Here is a 17,546-nt window from a genome sequence, read left to right on the forward strand (position 1 = left end):
TTAATCACAATCACACATTCAGAATGATGATATTTCTCATTTTCCATTGTTTGTACTGTTTTAATCATTTATAATCATACTTTTGGTGTCAACCAAATCAGAATGGGTTCCCATGAGTCTGGTTCCTCTGAAGGTTTCTTCCTCTTCTCATTTAAGGAAGTTTCTACTTGCCACAGTTGCTGCAAGCCAGCTCATTGGTGATAAATACACAATTTTAAATATAAATACATTGAGCTGAAATGAATTAATAAATTTGTTACTATTGATAATAAATGGGGAAGTGCTAGCTCAGTGGTTAAGACTTTTCAAGCCCTAGTATCGCCAAAGCTGCCACTCTTGGACCCCTGAGCAAAGGTCCTTAACCCTCTGTGCTACAGGGGGCTGTATCATGGCTCTGAGTCCAACTTTCCATTGCTGGGAAACCCTTTAATTAGCTACAACACCATAAAATTTCTGTTCACACCCCAGCACACATGACACTCATCCTATTCCAATATGGCGCCAGACGCCGCATATCTACAGCAGATTTTCATTGGACTGCGCGTTCTCTGAGCCACGCCCATGTGTCGCCCTGCCCACCCTATTTCTGACCAATGAGAAGCGGCGGAGTGAAGCACGCTTCCGAAACATCAGCGACAACACAAACACGAATGACAGATGCGCGATCGGGGAGCAGAGCAACGGAGCAAAAGTGGCAGCAGGGGCAACAGTGGCAGTAGGGGCAGCAGGGGCAGCGAGAACCTCGGAGGAGGATTTAAACGGGTTTCACTAGGATGTGTTAGATCCATCTGGCCTCACCAGAAGTGGCTCTTTTTATGCGTTTTATTCATTTCGGTGAATCATGGAGGCTGCGTTCATCAAACTGCTGCCTGGGGTTGAATTTCTCTCCGCGTCTTTCGCATGCTTCGGTATTTTCCTTCTGCTTTTTTATCTATTGAGGCAGCACCAACTGAGCAAACAGTTGCTTGTGAACATCCCTCCGGGCCCAAAGCCACTTCCGGTGGTAGGTAATTTCGGCAGTTTGCTCGTGCCCCCGTTCATTCTGCGTCTGTTCGTGCAGAAAGCTGAAGAGTATGAAAAGAAGAGGACCAGCCCGCTTTCCCCGCAGGTCGGCTTGACGCAGTTGTCGAAGATTTACGGTAACATCTATAGCCTGTTTGTGGGCAGCCAGCTGGTGGTGGTGCTGAACGGGTACGAGCTGATCAGAGACGCGCTGTCCAATCACCCCGAGGCTTTCTCTGACCGACCTGACATCCCCCTGGTCACCATTCTCACCAAGCGCAAAGGTGAGATCAGCACTCTTTCTGCAGTCATCAGGGGTTCTCTCAGCTTTGTTCACACTCATCAAAAGGGAAGCGAAGAGGATGATGAAGCCTAGAGGAATCTTATATAAGTTCTCAAAGCTCTAACACAATCCCAGTCTGTAAACCCTGACACTTACTCAACCTTCACTACATCACTCGAGACACACAGAAGTTGAATTGTTGTCTGTACATTTTACAGTTCAATTCATTTTTCTATTTTTATAGCACATTTAACAACAGACATTGTCTGGAAGCAGTTTTACACAAATAAAGTTATATAGTATAAAAGAATGTATAAGTGCCAATGCATTTGTTTCTTATAATTGTAAGTTTATCCCTAGTGAGCGAGAAAGTGTGGCAAGAAAAAACTCCCAGGAAAGAACCAGACTCAAAAGGAAACCCATCCTAATCTAAGTGGCACCAAATATCCATTCATTTCAGTTTCATCATTGTTGACGTCTACTCTTCAGGTGTTTAAAAGCAGAACTGTTCATGCAAACTGTTGTCCATTTTAGTAGACTGTTTATATTAATTACAGTTTTAAATACGTCCTCAAAGTTCTTGATTTGCTCAGTAACTTCATGGCTCTTTAGGCTGTATAGGTGGAACCATCCGTAGCTGCTCGGAGTGGTTTCCAATTTAAGAGAACTCCATCCAGAGGGTTTTGGGATGAATTGGGCAGATCTGAAGAGAAGAAAGAGACAGGAATGCTTGTACCTCAGGAACATGTTAAACTCAGAGGGAGAGAGAGAGAGAGAGAGAGAGAGGTTGTTGGTTAAATTTAGTTAGAAAATACACTCTGTGACCAAAACTTTCATGGACATCAGACCATCACACTCATATCGTTCTTCCCTTCACTGGTTCCACAAATTTGGAAGCCCTCATTTGTCTAAAATGAGCCACTTGCACTAAATGATCCACAAATATTCCAGCATTAAGCACGCTCTTAATGAACACATGGTTTGCCAAAGCTTTAATGGAAGATCTTAAGTGTTCTGCACAGAGACCTGGCCTCAATCCCACTAAACACTTTAAGGATAAACTGGAATGCCAAATGCACCCCAAGACTCCTTACACAACACCAGGCCCTGACCTCACTAACACTCCAAAATCTAAGAAGAGTGAAAGCTATTACAACAACAGAAATGGACTTTATCTGGAGTAGGGCATTCAACTAGCACACGTGTTATATTTTGGTGTCCACAAACTTAAAAATTGTGTCACAGAGCCCCAGACTTTCAAATCATGCATTAAAACAAACAACAACAAAAAAACCCTGACCTCCCACACGCTTGAATTTCCAGTTGTGCTTTGTGGGATCAAAGTTCGACAATGCACACCTCTAGTCTCAGACAGATGTCCAGTGGAAAAAAACAAACAGTGAACCTTCTATTCATGTCTGTATTGGTGTCTATTTTGAACCATTAGTTTATTTCAAACATATAGTTGTATTCGGATATACCCCTAAATCTAGTACTCAATACTGATCCAGTACTTCAATAAGTATAAGCTTCTGCAAGCTTCTGTTAGTGCATTACAGACGTTATTGTAGCTCATCATAACATGAAGATTATCAGGTTTTGGGTTTAATTAGGTTCTTTGCTTTTCTTCCACCTCATTAAACAATACTGGTAGGTGGATTGGCAAAAATGGCCACTACACGTGAGTGTGTGTTGAACCATTCAATGGACTGGTGTCCTGTCCATGGTGTATGCTTGCCTCATGTCCAATCTTTTTGGGGTTGGCTCTGGATCCAGGATTTCTGACGAATTGTAAAGTAGCTTCAAATGAAATAATTATCCTAGGCTACTGAAATAATGGTTGAGTCCAATAATATCAGGATAGAAAGGTTTCATCTCAGCATAATGATAAAAATGATAAAAATGAATACATACTACACTGCAAAATAAATTCTCTTGCACTTGTTACAGTTTTTTGCTTTGCAGCGTTTCTCAGATCAGATCTTCTTCTTCTTCTTTCGGCTGCTCCCATTAGGGGTCGCCACAGCGGATCATCCGTCTCCACACCCCCCTGTCCTCTACATCTGTCTCTTTCAAACCAACTACATGCATGTCTTCCCTCACCATATTTATAAACCTCCTCCTTGGCCTTCCTCTTTTCCTCCTTCCTTTCTGCTCCATCTTTAGCATTCTTCTACTGATATACCCCATGTCCCTCCTCTGCACATGTCCAAACCATCTTAATCAGGCCTCTCTCACTTTGTCCCCAAAACGTCCCACATGCGCTGTCCCTCTAATAAACTCATTTCTAATCTTGTCCATCCTCGTCACTCCCAACAAAAACCTCAACATCTTCAGCTCTGCTACCTCCAGCTCCACCTCCTGTCTTTTACTCAATGTCACTGTCTCTAAACCATACAACATCTCAGGTCTCACCACAGTCCTATAAACTTTCCCTTTCACTCTCACAGATACTCTTCTATAACAAATCACTCCTGCTATCACTCTTCTCCACCCACTCCACCCTGCCTGCACTCTTTTCTTCACTTCTCTAACACTCTCCATTACTTTGCACTGTTGACCCCAGGTACCTGAACTCCTCCACCTTCTCCACCTCTTCTCCCTGCAACCGCACCACTCCACTGCCCTCCCTCTCATTCACACACATGTACTCTGTCTTACTTCTACTGAATTTCCATACTTCTTCTCTCCAGCGTGTACCTCCACCTCTCCAGGCTCTTCTCAACCCGCTCACTACTCTCACCACAAATCACAATTTTTAGCAGTTTAATAAAATTATATATGAAATAAAATTCTGATGATGGACAGGATGATGGATGAGGTCAGACAGGAGTCTATAGCACATCCATGGTTAATTCATGACAACATGAATTAACATTTTGATTATCCTGTTTGTTAATGATGAGAAAAGGAATGGTTATTCTGATGTTCAGTGACAAAAATACATACTTTTAAGAGATGAACAAAGGATTCTGAGAAAAGTGCAGGTTTTTGCACGAAATCCAATGTGTTGTGATGTTTGTGATTTTGAGAAATGCACTTAATGGTTCACAAATATTAAGGATGATTTCAGAAATGCTTCAAAGCAACTGAGAATAACTGTAATCCGTCACCTCCAAAGATCCTCCTAAAGATTGCTTCTGATCTGCAGGCATTGTGTTTGCACCTTATGGTCCAATCTGGAGAAAACAGCGCAAGTTCTGCCACACGACCCTTCGAAACTTTGGCTTGGGAAAGTTGAGCCTGGAGCCCTGCATCCATGAGGGATTCGCTATGGTCAAGGCTGAGCTGCTGAAGCAAAACAAGGAGGCAGGGGGACAAGGCGTGGACCTGACACCTTTTATCAGCAATGCCGTGTCCAACGTGATCTCCTCGATCAGCCTGGGCCAGCGATTCCACCACCAAGACAAGGAGTTCTGTACGCAGCTGAACCACATGTCCCACGGTCTGGAGATCAGCATGAATAGTGCTGCCATGCTCATCAACATCTTCCCCTGGCTTTACTATGTTCCCTTTGGCGTCTTCAAGCAGCTCCGCCAAGTGGAAAGGGACATCACGGCGTTCCTAAAGAAGATCATAGCCAGGCACAGGGCTACACTGGACCCCGAGAACCCCAGGGATTTAATCGATATGTATCTGGTGGAGATGTTGTCTCAGCAAAAAACAGGCGGATCCGAGGAGGGCGGGTTCACTGAGGACTACCTGTTCTTTATAATAGGGGACCTGTTTATTGCAGGGACAGATACAACCACTAACAGCATCCTGTGGATGGTACTGTACATGTGTTTACATCCAGATGTCCAAGGTAAACCCATCTTTAAATCCACCTTAAAACCCACCTTTCCCAATATGAATGTAGCGCAGAAATATTGTATGATTGTAGTGGTGTTTGGAATTGTTCCCACATTTTGTTAGAGACAGTAAAAAAACACTATATTACTTAACAAATTTTAGTGGTATTATTACCTTTTTACCCTAGAAATACTCAATTCTGATTGGCTGAGAGTGTTTTTTTATTTCATGTATGAACATAAAATTGGGTCATTGTTATTCTATTATATTTACATTTGGGCATTTAGCATTGAATATATTTGGTATATTTTTTGATATTGTATCAGATATTGTGTTATCTCACAGTGGTATGATGGCAAATGGTTGTTTCTTAAATATACAAATACTTCATCACAGAGCCTTATTAAAAAAAGCAAATCCATTAAGATGCATTAAGCTACATTAAAACATCCTCATGTTAATGTTCAGAGAAGGTCCAGCGAGAGATCGATGCTGTACTGGGACGTGGAAGGCTGCCGTCGCTGACTGATAAGGGCACACTGCCCTACACCGAAGCCACCATCATGGAGGTGCAGAGAATGGCTGTGGTGGTACCTCTGGCTATTCCTCACATGGCCTCCAAGACTACAGGTTAGGAAGTGAAACCAAACCCCATGATTCTCCATAATCATGAAAGAAAATCCCAAGTTCTGTAAATCAGTCCTCTGATCTGATGTTTGCGTGATCTAAATGACACTGTGGTAACAATGATTGTGTAAAAAAGAGAACTAAAACCAGTATTTGTTTTTCTTGAAATTGTTTTCTTCTTAGAGTTTCAAGGGTATACCATTCCTAAGGGGACAATCATCATTCCCAACCTCTGGTCAGTCCATAGAGATCCCAGTGTATGGGAGAATCCAGATGACTTCAATCCTTCACGGTTTTTGGATGAACAAGGCCAGCTTCTGAGGAAGGAATATTTTATTCCATTCGGAATCGGTATTATTTGTTTTATTTTATTTACAAGATGCCAAATACTTATTACCTTCAGCTAAAGCCATAGTCAGGGATATTAGGAGAGCTGTATACATACATGTATATTAGGGGTGTATCGGTACGTGTATCACCAAACATTTTCTGTACAGGGCTTTCGGTACATGTGTACCGAATGCAATCCATTTTACATGCGGAACAAAGTAAAATCTGAGTTTCCTCAGGAACGTATTATGTGGCGGACCGCAAGTTTATTTAATCTCCGCCTTGCATTTTTTAAAATTATTATTACATTTGAAAACATACACAACAATGCCAGGGGTATAAACAATTTAATTACATTTTTCCATTTATTGAATTTTATTTAATCAGTTTAATTTGTTCCAGTTTAATAAATTGCTCAATTTAATCAATATAATAAAAAAAGTATATTACACTAATTTGATTTATTCTATTTAATTTTGAGATATTTTATTTTTATAAATTATTATAAAATATAATTTTATATATTATTTAACCGAGCAGGCATTTCATTTAAAATTATTTTAAAAATAAAAACTGTTGATGTTCACAATTGTTTATATAATTATATAATAGTTAATAATAAAAAAAACTGCGTCAATAAAAAAACCACAAGCAATTTTGTTTTGCGTTTCTTTTCCATAACTGTAAACATAACTTAAAAACCGAACTGTGAATTTTGTGTAGTTACACCCCTAATGTATTTACACATGCATATACATATGTACATGCCAAGAGCAGAAAAAGCATTTTCCTTGTTTTAATATAAATAATGAAAGTTTGTATTGGACAAATGGCTTAAATCAATTAATAGATCAATTTTATTTCTGTAGGGAAATTTTAAAATATACTAAGTGAAGGATTGCGGTGAAAACAACCAAATATAGTTTCCGTATTTGTTTTGTCACCTGTATAAGGAGAAATGTCCTTCTCGTGTTTGTAGGTCGGAGAGTGTGCATGGGAGAACAGCTGGCCAAGATGGAGATCTTCCTGATGTTCACTAGCCTGATGCAGGCTTTCACATTTCGCCTTCCCAAGGAACATCCACCCCTGTCCATGCACGGACGCTTCGGCCTCACTCTGGCTCCGTGTCGCTTCAGAGTGTGTGTAACACCACGCTAACTGCAGTCCAAACATAATCAGAAAATCTCAGAGGCAGTAACTTTTTTTTTTTTTTTTTTTTTTTTACCTAAAATGCTTTTTTATGGCTATGAATCATTTCAATAAGGGAAGGAGCTCTAGTGAAGCTGCTCATCAAAAAATTTCAACTGATTTCCATAATGTGAGACTGTGAAATTATGGCTTCAGCTTCAGTTGTTTGTACCAAAGGATTTCACTTAATTGTGTCCAATATTAATGCACAGTATCAGTATACTGTTATACAAAAATATATATCTTTTTTATTCATTTCTAATTTTACCTTCAGCTATTGCACTTTACTACACTATAAATGTATGTGTCTGACCATTTCAAAATCAGAATCTTAATATTGTAACATGAAAACAGAGCATTTACATTTCATATTATTATTTTGATTTTTTTAAGCTTTAGCACCTTATGATCTGTGGCCAGAATCTTCTTCAATGATCTTTGTTTATCTTTCATTATTTAAGCGCATTTTATGAAGCTGTGTACATTTATTACCTAAAAAAGCTGTACTTCATTAATAATTGCTATAAAATTAGGGAACTGATATGAAACAGTTCAAGATAATTAGTCGGTTTGATTTCTCTGACTGAACAAGCCATCAATTGAAATGAACTGCAGTTTGATAAATGGTTATCTGATCACTTCTGGGAGATGCTGTAAAAATAATGTGATGTGCAAGTGGCCTTAACAGCATTTAAAGTTAATGTATGAATCTCTGATTTGTAGACAATGCAAGTGAAATGTATTGCACTAATGTGTTATAGATGAAGATCAATGCATAAATACTACAGTATGTAAAATTAATCTATAGGGAATCTTATGGGACTGTTCTCTTTTTTTTATTAAATAGGGCATTTACTGTGTTCTTTCCTGTTGAATGCCTTAATACTTGAAGCTTTAGTTTTATTTGACCACTGAAATAAATTAATAAAAATAAATCTGTGCATTGAAGTGTGATTATATAAGTTTTATATAAAACACTGAGATATATTACTACACAAAAAAGACTTTTATTTGATTAAAGTTGCAATCATATATATTTGTATTATTATTATCATTATTATTATCATTATTATTATTACTATTATTATATTTCTCATTAGTATAAGTAACTTATTTAACATGCAGAATGTGAAAAAGAATAACTGATTAAGCATTTAATAGATAGATAGATAGATAGATAGATAGATAGATAGATAGATAGATAGATAGATAGATAGATAGATAGATAGATAGGCTGGGGTAGAATTTCCTCACTGCACGCATGGCCCCTTTGGTGTAGTAGTCACGTGGTCTGGGAACATCATAGAGGAGCTGGGATCACGTGATCAGGCTGACCCCGACTCCGCCTATTTCTTCCGGTGTCGAGGAGAACCGCTGTGACACAATCATGGCGTTTGTCACTCATTATTTTACGCGAGCGCTGAGCTCTTCTAGCATCCGAAATGCCGTTATTAAACATGTCACTATCATAGGAGGAGGATTAATGGGATCGGGGATCGCACAGGTAGGCTCAGCTAGCCAAAGAGCTAACGGTTAAAATAGGTGTCAACAGCCTAACCTTATCTAGCTAGCTAACTTGTGACTAGCAGCAGGTCACGTGTCCTCTGTCCACCTGTCCTCTGTAACTTTCATGCAAAGTTTACTTACAAACGTGTTTGTGTCTAAACCTCATGAAAAGACATTTTATTCAGGGTTATGCTCTTTTCTAAACAAGACTGCGACCCAATCATGAAAGAAGGTGTTTATATTGAAGTCCTAAACAGCTCTATGTTGTGATTTTAGGGCACTAGATAGGGTGAAGACCATGATTTAGAATCCAGCCATCAATCTCACTGGAAACTGCTACATATTCTAATATGAAGCAACCCTACAAACTCCTTCTCTTCTTTTTTTCTTATTGTTTTACATTTAGTTTTACAATATGCAAGTTACAGAAGGAAAAGAAAAGTACAGCAGAAGTGCGATCTACTGTAAAAAACGAATGAATTCCCAAACATGCATGACTCCAATTGCATATCAGTTCAATGCATTTGTATTTGTAAAGCACTTTCAACAATGGGACGTTGTTCTAAAACAGCTTTAAGGAGATAATGAAGTTATAAAATATGAATTTTAAAGTTTAGGGCGTATAAGTTTATCCCAAACAAAAGAGCCAGTGGTGACGACGGCAACGAAAAACTCCCTGAGATGGTACGAGGAAGAAATCTTGAGAGAACCCAGACTCAAAAGGGAACTGATCCTCATCTGGGTGGCACCGAATGTCCATTCATTAGTTTCATTATCGTTGAGGTGTGCTGGGATCTTAAATGCAGAAATCTCCATGCGAATTGCAGTCCTGAGCCAAATTACAGCCCAAATCCATCTTCATAGTTCTTGAGTTGCTATGTTGCTCAGCGCTGTCGAGATGAATCGGGTGGATTCGGCAAGAAGGGAAGAAAAGGAAGGCAAGATCGCTGGTCACTGGTACCTTAAGAACATGTTTAACTCCACAGTGGGAGGGAGGGAGAGAGAGAGAAAGGAAAAAAGGGGAGAAGGAGAGTAGATGTGTGACATGAAGAGAGAATTAAGAATTATTAAGTATCCTTATGAGAATTAAACGATATTGTAATTGTCTTATAATTGTCCTAAGACTAACAATTAGAAGACAATATAATTGTCTTGTAATTAAGACAATTATAAGACAATAACTGTCTTATTGATGTCTTGTGTTACAGACAGTGTGTAGTGTGATCAGAGAGCAAGTGTGTGTATAAGTATGTTCAGAAATGTATTCAGGCCATACTGAATCATTCATTGAGTGGTTTAAGGTTGGACATTCATGTGTACTTACATCGTCGAAACACTGATTAAGCGAAATCTGTTTCACATCTTCATCCAGGTCGCGGCGTCAACCGGGCATTCGGTAGTGCTGGTGGACACGTCTCAGGACATCCTGAACAAATCAACTAAGAGCATCACGGGCAGCCTGCAGAGGGTAGTGAAGAAGAAGTTTGCAGACAAACCAGAGGTTTGTTTTTAAGTCTTCTGTATCGGACAAAAATCTTCCTGAAGCTTCGAACTGAAATATTTTTTTCTTTCATAGGCCGGCGAAGAGTTTGTTCAGAAGGTAATGAAGAACATTTCCACGAGCACTGATGCTGCATCTGTGGTGCAGAGCACTGATTTAGTGCTGGAGGCCATCGTGGAGAACCTCAAAGTGAAGCAGGATCTCTTCTCTTCGTTGGATAAAATAGCACCAGAGTGAGAGCTCGAACACGTTCCTCTAATTCATAAAAGATCCAGATTTCTCTCTCTTTTCTGATCAGCATTCGTTGTGTGCTTGTGTTCCTCATTAGACACACCATCTTTGCAAGCAACACGTCCTCTATTCCTATCTCCAAGATCGCCGTCTCCACAGCTCGTCTCGACCGGTTCGGAGGGCTCCATTTCTTCAACCCTGTTCCTATGATGAAGCTTGTGGAGGTATATTCAGATAATCACGCTGTCTATATACTGCCTGTTATATAGACTAAGTAGACCTTTGATTCGTTAATAACTGATTGCCCTTAGGTTCCCTTCAACTGAACTGCAGCATAGTGTAACATCAGGTCACACTCCATTCACACACATGCTGAACGACATGATTGGTTAAACTTACAGTAAGTTGGTTCAGGTTATAGTAAGTGTCATGAGACATTAGAGACCCATTCTCTCCGCTGAGTCATTTTTACACATTACTTTTCTTTAAATCTGTTTCGCCATTCACATCAATCATTCCTGAGTTTTGTGTAGTTTACCCATTTTTCAGACACTGCCTAGACCTGTCTGGTCGCATAAACGATCACGCCAAAGGGAGGAGGTAGCTCACTGTTTAAGGCTCTGGGTTACTCAAGCCTGGGTATCACCAAGCTGACACTCTCGGGGCCCTTGAGCAAGGCCCTTAATGTCTGTGCTCCAGGGGTGCTGTATCATGGCTCATTCTGCGCTCTGACCACAGCTTTTCTTTTCTTTTCCATTTCTTAGTAAAAAGTTATGGACAGGGGTGCATCATTTTAAGATTAAGACTTTCAGGAAGCTTTGCGTAATGCTAAGACCTTTTTTTTTTTTTTTTTTTTTTTTTTTTTTTTTTTGTAGAGAACACATTTAAGACATTTGAAAGTTATTTCACAGACAGCACTTAATTAACTAAAATAAATAAAAAGTAAAACTCTGCAGGAGAAGAACACGTTTTAAAGCTGTAATGTTCTGAAATGATCTCATTTCTTCAAATATGTGTTTGGTTTTTTCAGGTCATCCAGGCTCCTGGGACAAGCCAAGAAACATTTAACACGCTCCTCGATTTCAGTAAGGCGTTAGGAAAACATCCAGTTTCCTGCAAAGTAAGTTTCTGTTTATAAAGTTCATGAAGCTACACACTTATGACCGGATAAATAAAAGTAAAATCCTATATGTTGTGATTTATTACCAGGGTTAAAAGAGATATGTGCCAATACATAGTTTCTTTCATATGGAGGTAGTTTTGGTTTTACTGCATGTATTTGGTAGATTAGGTCCAGAGATGGTGTATTAGAAATGATGCCAGCTGTGTGTAGATCTTTCCACCTTTAATGCATCGTATTATTTTTGTGTGAAGGACAGTCCAGGATTTATTGTAAACCGGCTGCTCGTTCCTTACCTTATGGAGGCTGTGCGACTGTATGAAAGAGGTACACTCGCTGCTCCTGTTTACATTTATAGCTTTGTGTAATAGTAAGTAAAAAAGGTCAAATTGTCCATTTCTCTGTCTTTACAGGTCACGGATCCAAAGAGGACATTGATGTTGCTATGAAGCTTGGAGCCGGTTATCCCATGGGTCCTTTTGAGCTTTTGGATTATGTCGGATTGGACACGTCCAAATTCATCATCGACGGTAAGCGTTTATGCAGATGTTATTTAAAAAACAAATCATGATTGTAGTATTTTATTCATTATTAATTATTATATTGTTACAGGTTGGTATGAGATGGATCCAGAAAACCCACTGTTTTCCCAAAGTCCACTACTCAACAAACTAGTATCCGAGGGAAAGCTTGGCAAGAAAACTGGAGAGGGATTCTACAAGTACAAATGAGCAGAGCTGAAACGTACCTGAGCTTTAGTCAGAGAACAAAAATCATGAAAGCATGTAGAGGTTGCCAGAAAAGCTGGGATCAGACGAACGGATCATGAAACAGCACTTATATAATATATGGACATAATAAAAAGAATAATGATAAATAGAACAAACACTAGCGCTTTGCTGTGATGACACGTAGAGACAGTTTTGAATGAATTATGCACGTCATGGTATTGTATGTCAGCGCTAAAATCAAGAATGCGATTTCTTGGATTTAAGTCTTCAGATGTGCAGTACTGACAGGTTTGAAAATCGAGTCACTTTGCAATTACTATGAGTCATATAGTCCTGAGAGATCGTAAGTGATGGTGAACATACTGTGTGATTGTGACCCGTCACTTGTTTTCTGCACATTTCATGTTTAACCTGTGGTTATTTCTGCAATACAAGCAAACACTTAAAAATATCTCGGGTTGTTTTCCGTTGTTTTTCCGACCTATAATGTCCCCAAGTGGCCTTGATTAAATATTAATCGCATTAAATGCACCCAAAATAAGCAGTGCACCCTGATAATCTCCAGGGGCTTCAGATTGTCTGCGAGATGTTACATTCTGCTTAGTTTAAAGTGCTTTTCGAGTTCTTGAGGTTCCTGATGATGATCTGACGTGTGCAGTAAGTAGAAGCAGGTTTGGCACGTTTTACGCCGGATTCCCTTCCTAAGGCAACCCTTCCCATTTATCTGGGGCTTGGGACCAGCAATAAGGGTGCACTTACTTGTGCAATCCTAATGGATGAGTTCCTGCAAGAGCTGCAGATAATTTTTTTTTTGCATAATTGATTTATTATTATTATTATTATTAATATTAATAATTATTAAAAGATTCTACCAATCTATCTACCAAAATAGATTTTTTCTCCTTTAATATTTCTACGGAAGTGTTATGTACTCTTGGCATCTTCTCAACCTACTTAAGGACATTTGTTTGAGCCTTCTTTAGTTTTACATTGAACATAATATGATTAGATTTAAAAAAAAAAAACAACGTAGGCATTAATGTAAAATTACATCAGTGTCATTAGTTTTAGCAAAAAGTTGATTTTCAACATTACACACACCACATGGCCAAATGTTTGTGGTCATCATGTGACCTGACTATCAAATTTACCTGTTTTTGTTTATCATCCCATTTTTTTTGGCTCCAATGTGCAATAAATGAGGTCAGGTACTGAAGGTCTGGCACTTGAATGATTCCACTACAGCAATACCAACCCATGTCTTCATTGCATTGTTACAGCATACACAGACATCCTGTGTAATTGTGTTTCCAGGTTTTTTCTTTAGGGAAATCCTACATTTTGATGTGATGTTCAGGTGTCCACAATAGCCATAGTGTATATGTCCTGCTTTGTAGACATTTCAAACGTATATTTATTTCGTCCGAATGCTACAAACTAAAACCTCTCCCTTTTTATAATCCCAATTTTCTTTAGGCGTAATGGGTTCATTTATCCACTAGATGGCAGCATGACATTGTATTTAACAGATGTCTCACATGACCAATTTACACGCCGTTTTCGTTATTTTTAACCTTCAGTGTGATAGATAGAAGGAAGGATATGGTGAGTGTGATATTTTAAGGAAAAATATAAATTAATCAGCTACACAATAGTATCCTCTCTCCGATCCACCATGTGGTCTTGTGGCTCGTCTGCGCCTTATATCCTGATATAAGGGTTTTTAAACCACATGCACACCTGCGAATTCAACGACCTATGACGTCAATGATGATGACGACAAAACTATTACTATCAACAAACTATTACTGTTAAACGTTAATGAAAGCTTTGATGAAATGTACACCGTTTTTGTCTTGAAGGTCATTATTGCATGCGTGATAATATCATTACATTTTGTGTATCTTTGTTTTATTATAGGCTTTATATTTGCTCATTTTGATCTTCACGTGCTAATTGGCCACGTTGCTAATTTAGTCACGTGCTAAATTGGCCTCATTGCTTCAGCACAAAACTGAAGGCTTTAGACCAGAGATGCCCAAACCCTTCCTTCTGCCATGAATCGAACTTGTTTGGGGGCCTGGGGTGAAAATAAAAGTCGCATTATACTGAACATGATATACAATTTATAATGTCCATGGTTCCTCTTATTTATGATGTCATACTATTTAAAAATAAATGAATAAGTAAATGGAAAACATTATTCGATAATCTGCTTAACCAATGCAGTTGTAGTTCAGTGAAACTTAAAGTACAATCCAAAACAATCCAGTTTATTCCAGTACAGTAGAGTTTAATGCCTAATACATCTATTCAGTGAACTCTAATGAGAGACATTCGATTCAATTCAATTCATTTTTATTTGTATTGCGCTTTTAACAATGAACATTGTCTTAAAACAGCTTTACACATAATGTGGTGATTAAAAATGAATATGTTCTTTATAAGTGTAAGTTTGTCCCTGGTGAGCGAGCCGGTGGCGACTGTGACAAGGAAAAACTCCCCGAGATGGCAGAAGGAAGAAACCTGAGAGGAACCAGACTCAAGAGGGAACCCGTCCTCATCTGGGTTGCACCGAATGTCCATTTATCCAGACATCAAGCTGCTCCTTAGTTTTATCCCTTGTTTTCCTCTTCTTATTAAAGGCATGGCGAAGTCAAGGGTCACCACCAGCTAAATTTCACCCGAATGTTCTAGTTTGGGCGTCTTGAATTCATGGAAAAAGATAATAGTGTAAAGAGTTGTTTAGAGATGTTTTAGTAAACTAAAAATCATTAACTCCATCACCGAATTACAAATCTTTCCTGCCAGACACAAATTTGAGATAAAAAACACTATTGAGGTTGATGATGTTGCTTTTTAATTAATTTTTTTTTTTCAAGCAGTCACAGAAACACAGCGGTTCATTTTTGTCCAAAAATGTGTATTACAATAAATCATTTACAGCCATCGATTTATTTCAATGTCAATTCATTCATTTAATATTTACAAATTGATTTAAGTATGTAGTTGTTTTTATTCCATCGATTGCACTAATAAATTAAATAAAAAACAGTTTTCTTTTTTGTCCCATTAACTATAAATTATGCAATTTTTTTGTGATGATGAAAAAGTGATTTTTAGAAATTTTTGCACATCTGTGGGATGAATGTGTTCAGGCAACAGAGTAGAATCAACTGAAAAGATTGAACACATTAATGCATTAATATTAATGTATTTTAATGGCTGTATTTATAGCATATAAGTTAAATAAGTAATTTATGTTTATTACTAATAATCATGCAGGTTGTTGTGAGAAATAATTGTCCTTTTACAATACACTGAATTTACACTACACTGTATTTATGCCTGAACGTATCAAGACACCATCATACTCACATTCCCTTACTGAACACCAAATCCCATATTTAGTCCAACTTACCTGTTTTATTAAGGGAATCTTCAGGGAAGCTTTTCCACTAGATTTTGGAGCTTTGTTGAAATTTGTGATCATTAAACCAGAAAGACATTAGTGAGACTGGACACTGATATTGAGTGAGAAGGTCAGACAGTTGGTGTTTCTATTCATCCTGAAGGTGTTTATTGGGGTTGAGGTCAGAGCTTAATGCAGGACCCTCAAGTTCTTCCAATTACACTACAAGTCTTTATGCTTTCAATTTTGTTTCCCCTGTTCTGGGACGAGCCACAGATGAGTGTAAGGTATCCATTTACATTTGGCCATATATTGTATTATATTTATATTTCTATCTCACAGGAACACAAATAGGACCTCTTCTTATCTTAGTTAACCCATCTAGAAACAACACAACTATGTTAAGCACAAAAAAAGTTGGCAAACCAAATCTCTAAAAACCTGACAAGACATTGGTAGTATTTATCATTCTACATTTCAAGTCTTGCTTAAATAAAATTCGCTGAATGGCGGTTCTGATTATACCAATGTCCTCTTTTCCTCTATTTATGAAACGCATCCAAACAGCTCTTGTGCCAAGGCCGATACCACTGCCGGATTTATTTCACTTCCATTAAAAGGTCATCTGTCTTGGAAAGTCTGCGAGCAATTCCAGCTTATACGTTTAAACAACAACGACGGACAAACGTGGTACGCTTTTTACACAGAAAAATAATCCTAATCATATAAATGTGGCCGAAAGTCTGTCAAATACTGCACCCGCAGGAGAAATAGGAAAAATTGATCATTTAATATATACACACAGACGGAGGTGCCAACACTGCTAACAAGAAAACCCTACAGGCAGAAAGAAAAGTGTGCCAAACAAGACAACAGCCAGACAAATATCTGGTGTGAATTTTACTTAATAATGAGCAGCTTCTTTTTTTTGTTCTGACCAAAGATCACTTTTCCACACATTTGTTTTCTGTTTGCTCACAAGACTACGGTTTTCAACTTCACAGGTCAAAGTTTACCCAGAAAAAGCCAGCGTGAAGTGAAAGGAAGTCCTTCCAGAATCAAACGCACGTCTCCCACGTCCGACGTCCCCCCCCCACGGTAGTGTATTGGGTCGCTTCTAGGCGCATTTGACCAGGGTTTCATCTGAATACTGAATTTAGCCGGAGTTTATTGTCTCTTATGGCATCAGAAGGAAGGGTCAAACATCCCAAAACGCTTTAATAATAAATAAATCCACAGCAAAATAAACTTTCGGATCTGCAATATGAACGTTTTTGCATTTCCCACTGATTTACAATAACTCATGATTATAGAGACATAAGATGGAGCTACACTGTAAATTTGTCATTTTAGTTTCTCTTCAGAATTTATCCAAATGAAGCATATTGGGCAAAGATTATGGAAAAGATTCGCTAAATAAAAGTTTATTTTGCTGTGGATTTATTTATTATTAAAGCGTTTTGGGATGTTTGACTCTTCCTTCTGATGCCATAGGAGACAGTAAACTCCGGCTAAATTCAGCAAAAAATAAAAATAAAAATCTAAGAAAACATTTGCCTAAAAACACAAAGGTTTTAGTCCTGAATTAGTAAATATATGTGATTGTAATGTAATATGCTTTGTACTTTCGATCTATACTTTAGGTAAAAAGGGTCAAAAATTATTTAATATCACTCTAATCATTGAAAATAAACCAACCAACCAAAAAAATAATAATAAAAATGTACGTATAGTCTTCAGGAGATTCATATGTTGCTACTTCCTGCTGAACATGTGCTCAGGTAACAGAGGCCTACCAAGTGTTGTAGAACACCATTCAAATG

The 17,546-nt window shown here is 38.2% G+C and overlaps 2 protein-coding genes across 2 annotated transcripts; both read left to right on the top strand.

Moving 5' to 3' along the window:
• Positions 1-622: 622 nt before the first annotated feature.
• LOC124376594 (cytochrome P450 2U1) lies at positions 623-8,157 on the top strand. The gene is made up of 5 exons (XM_046835763.1): positions 623-1,286; positions 4,437-5,090; positions 5,546-5,707; positions 5,888-6,055; positions 7,014-8,157. Exons 1-5 carry the CDS (start codon positions 842-844, stop codon positions 7,190-7,192), a joined length of 1,608 nt encoding a protein of 535 aa, XP_046691719.1. The 5' UTR covers positions 623-841; the 3' UTR covers positions 7,193-8,157.
• Positions 8,158-8,561: 404 nt separating this feature from the next.
• hadh (hydroxyacyl-CoA dehydrogenase) lies at positions 8,562-12,762 on the top strand. The gene is made up of 8 exons (XM_046837878.1): positions 8,562-8,726; positions 10,101-10,229; positions 10,305-10,462; positions 10,558-10,684; positions 11,491-11,580; positions 11,835-11,907; positions 11,994-12,110; positions 12,193-12,762. Exons 1-8 carry the CDS (start codon positions 8,610-8,612, stop codon positions 12,309-12,311), a joined length of 930 nt encoding a protein of 309 aa, XP_046693834.1. The 5' UTR covers positions 8,562-8,609; the 3' UTR covers positions 12,312-12,762.
• Positions 12,763-17,546: the final 4,784 nt, after the last annotated feature.

The sequence above is a fragment of the Silurus meridionalis genome, chromosome 2 (genome assembly GCF_014805685.1).
Source record: "Silurus meridionalis isolate SWU-2019-XX chromosome 2, ASM1480568v1, whole genome shotgun sequence".
NCBI lineage: Eukaryota > Metazoa > Chordata > Actinopteri > Siluriformes > Siluridae > Silurus > Silurus meridionalis.

Coding starts and splice junctions, on each gene's coding strand:
- hadh (XM_046837878.1), top strand. CDS start 8,610: ATGGCGTTTGTCACTCATTATTTTACGCGAGCGCTGAGCTCTTCTAGC. Junction 8,727..10,100: donor TGGGATCGGGGATCGCACAG/GTAGGCTCAGCT, acceptor ATCTTCATCCAG/GTCGCGGCGTCAACCGGGCA. Junction 10,230..10,304: donor AGTTTGCAGACAAACCAGAG/GTTTGTTTTTAA, acceptor TTTCTTTCATAG/GCCGGCGAAGAGTTTGTTCA.
- LOC124376594 (XM_046835763.1), top strand. CDS start 842: ATGGAGGCTGCGTTCATCAAACTGCTGCCTGGGGTTGAATTTCTCTCC. Junction 1,287..4,436: donor CATTCTCACCAAGCGCAAAG/GTGAGATCAGCA, acceptor TCTGATCTGCAG/GCATTGTGTTTGCACCTTAT. Junction 6,056..7,013: donor TTTTATTCCATTCGGAATCG/GTATTATTTGTT, acceptor TCGTGTTTGTAG/GTCGGAGAGTGTGCATGGGA.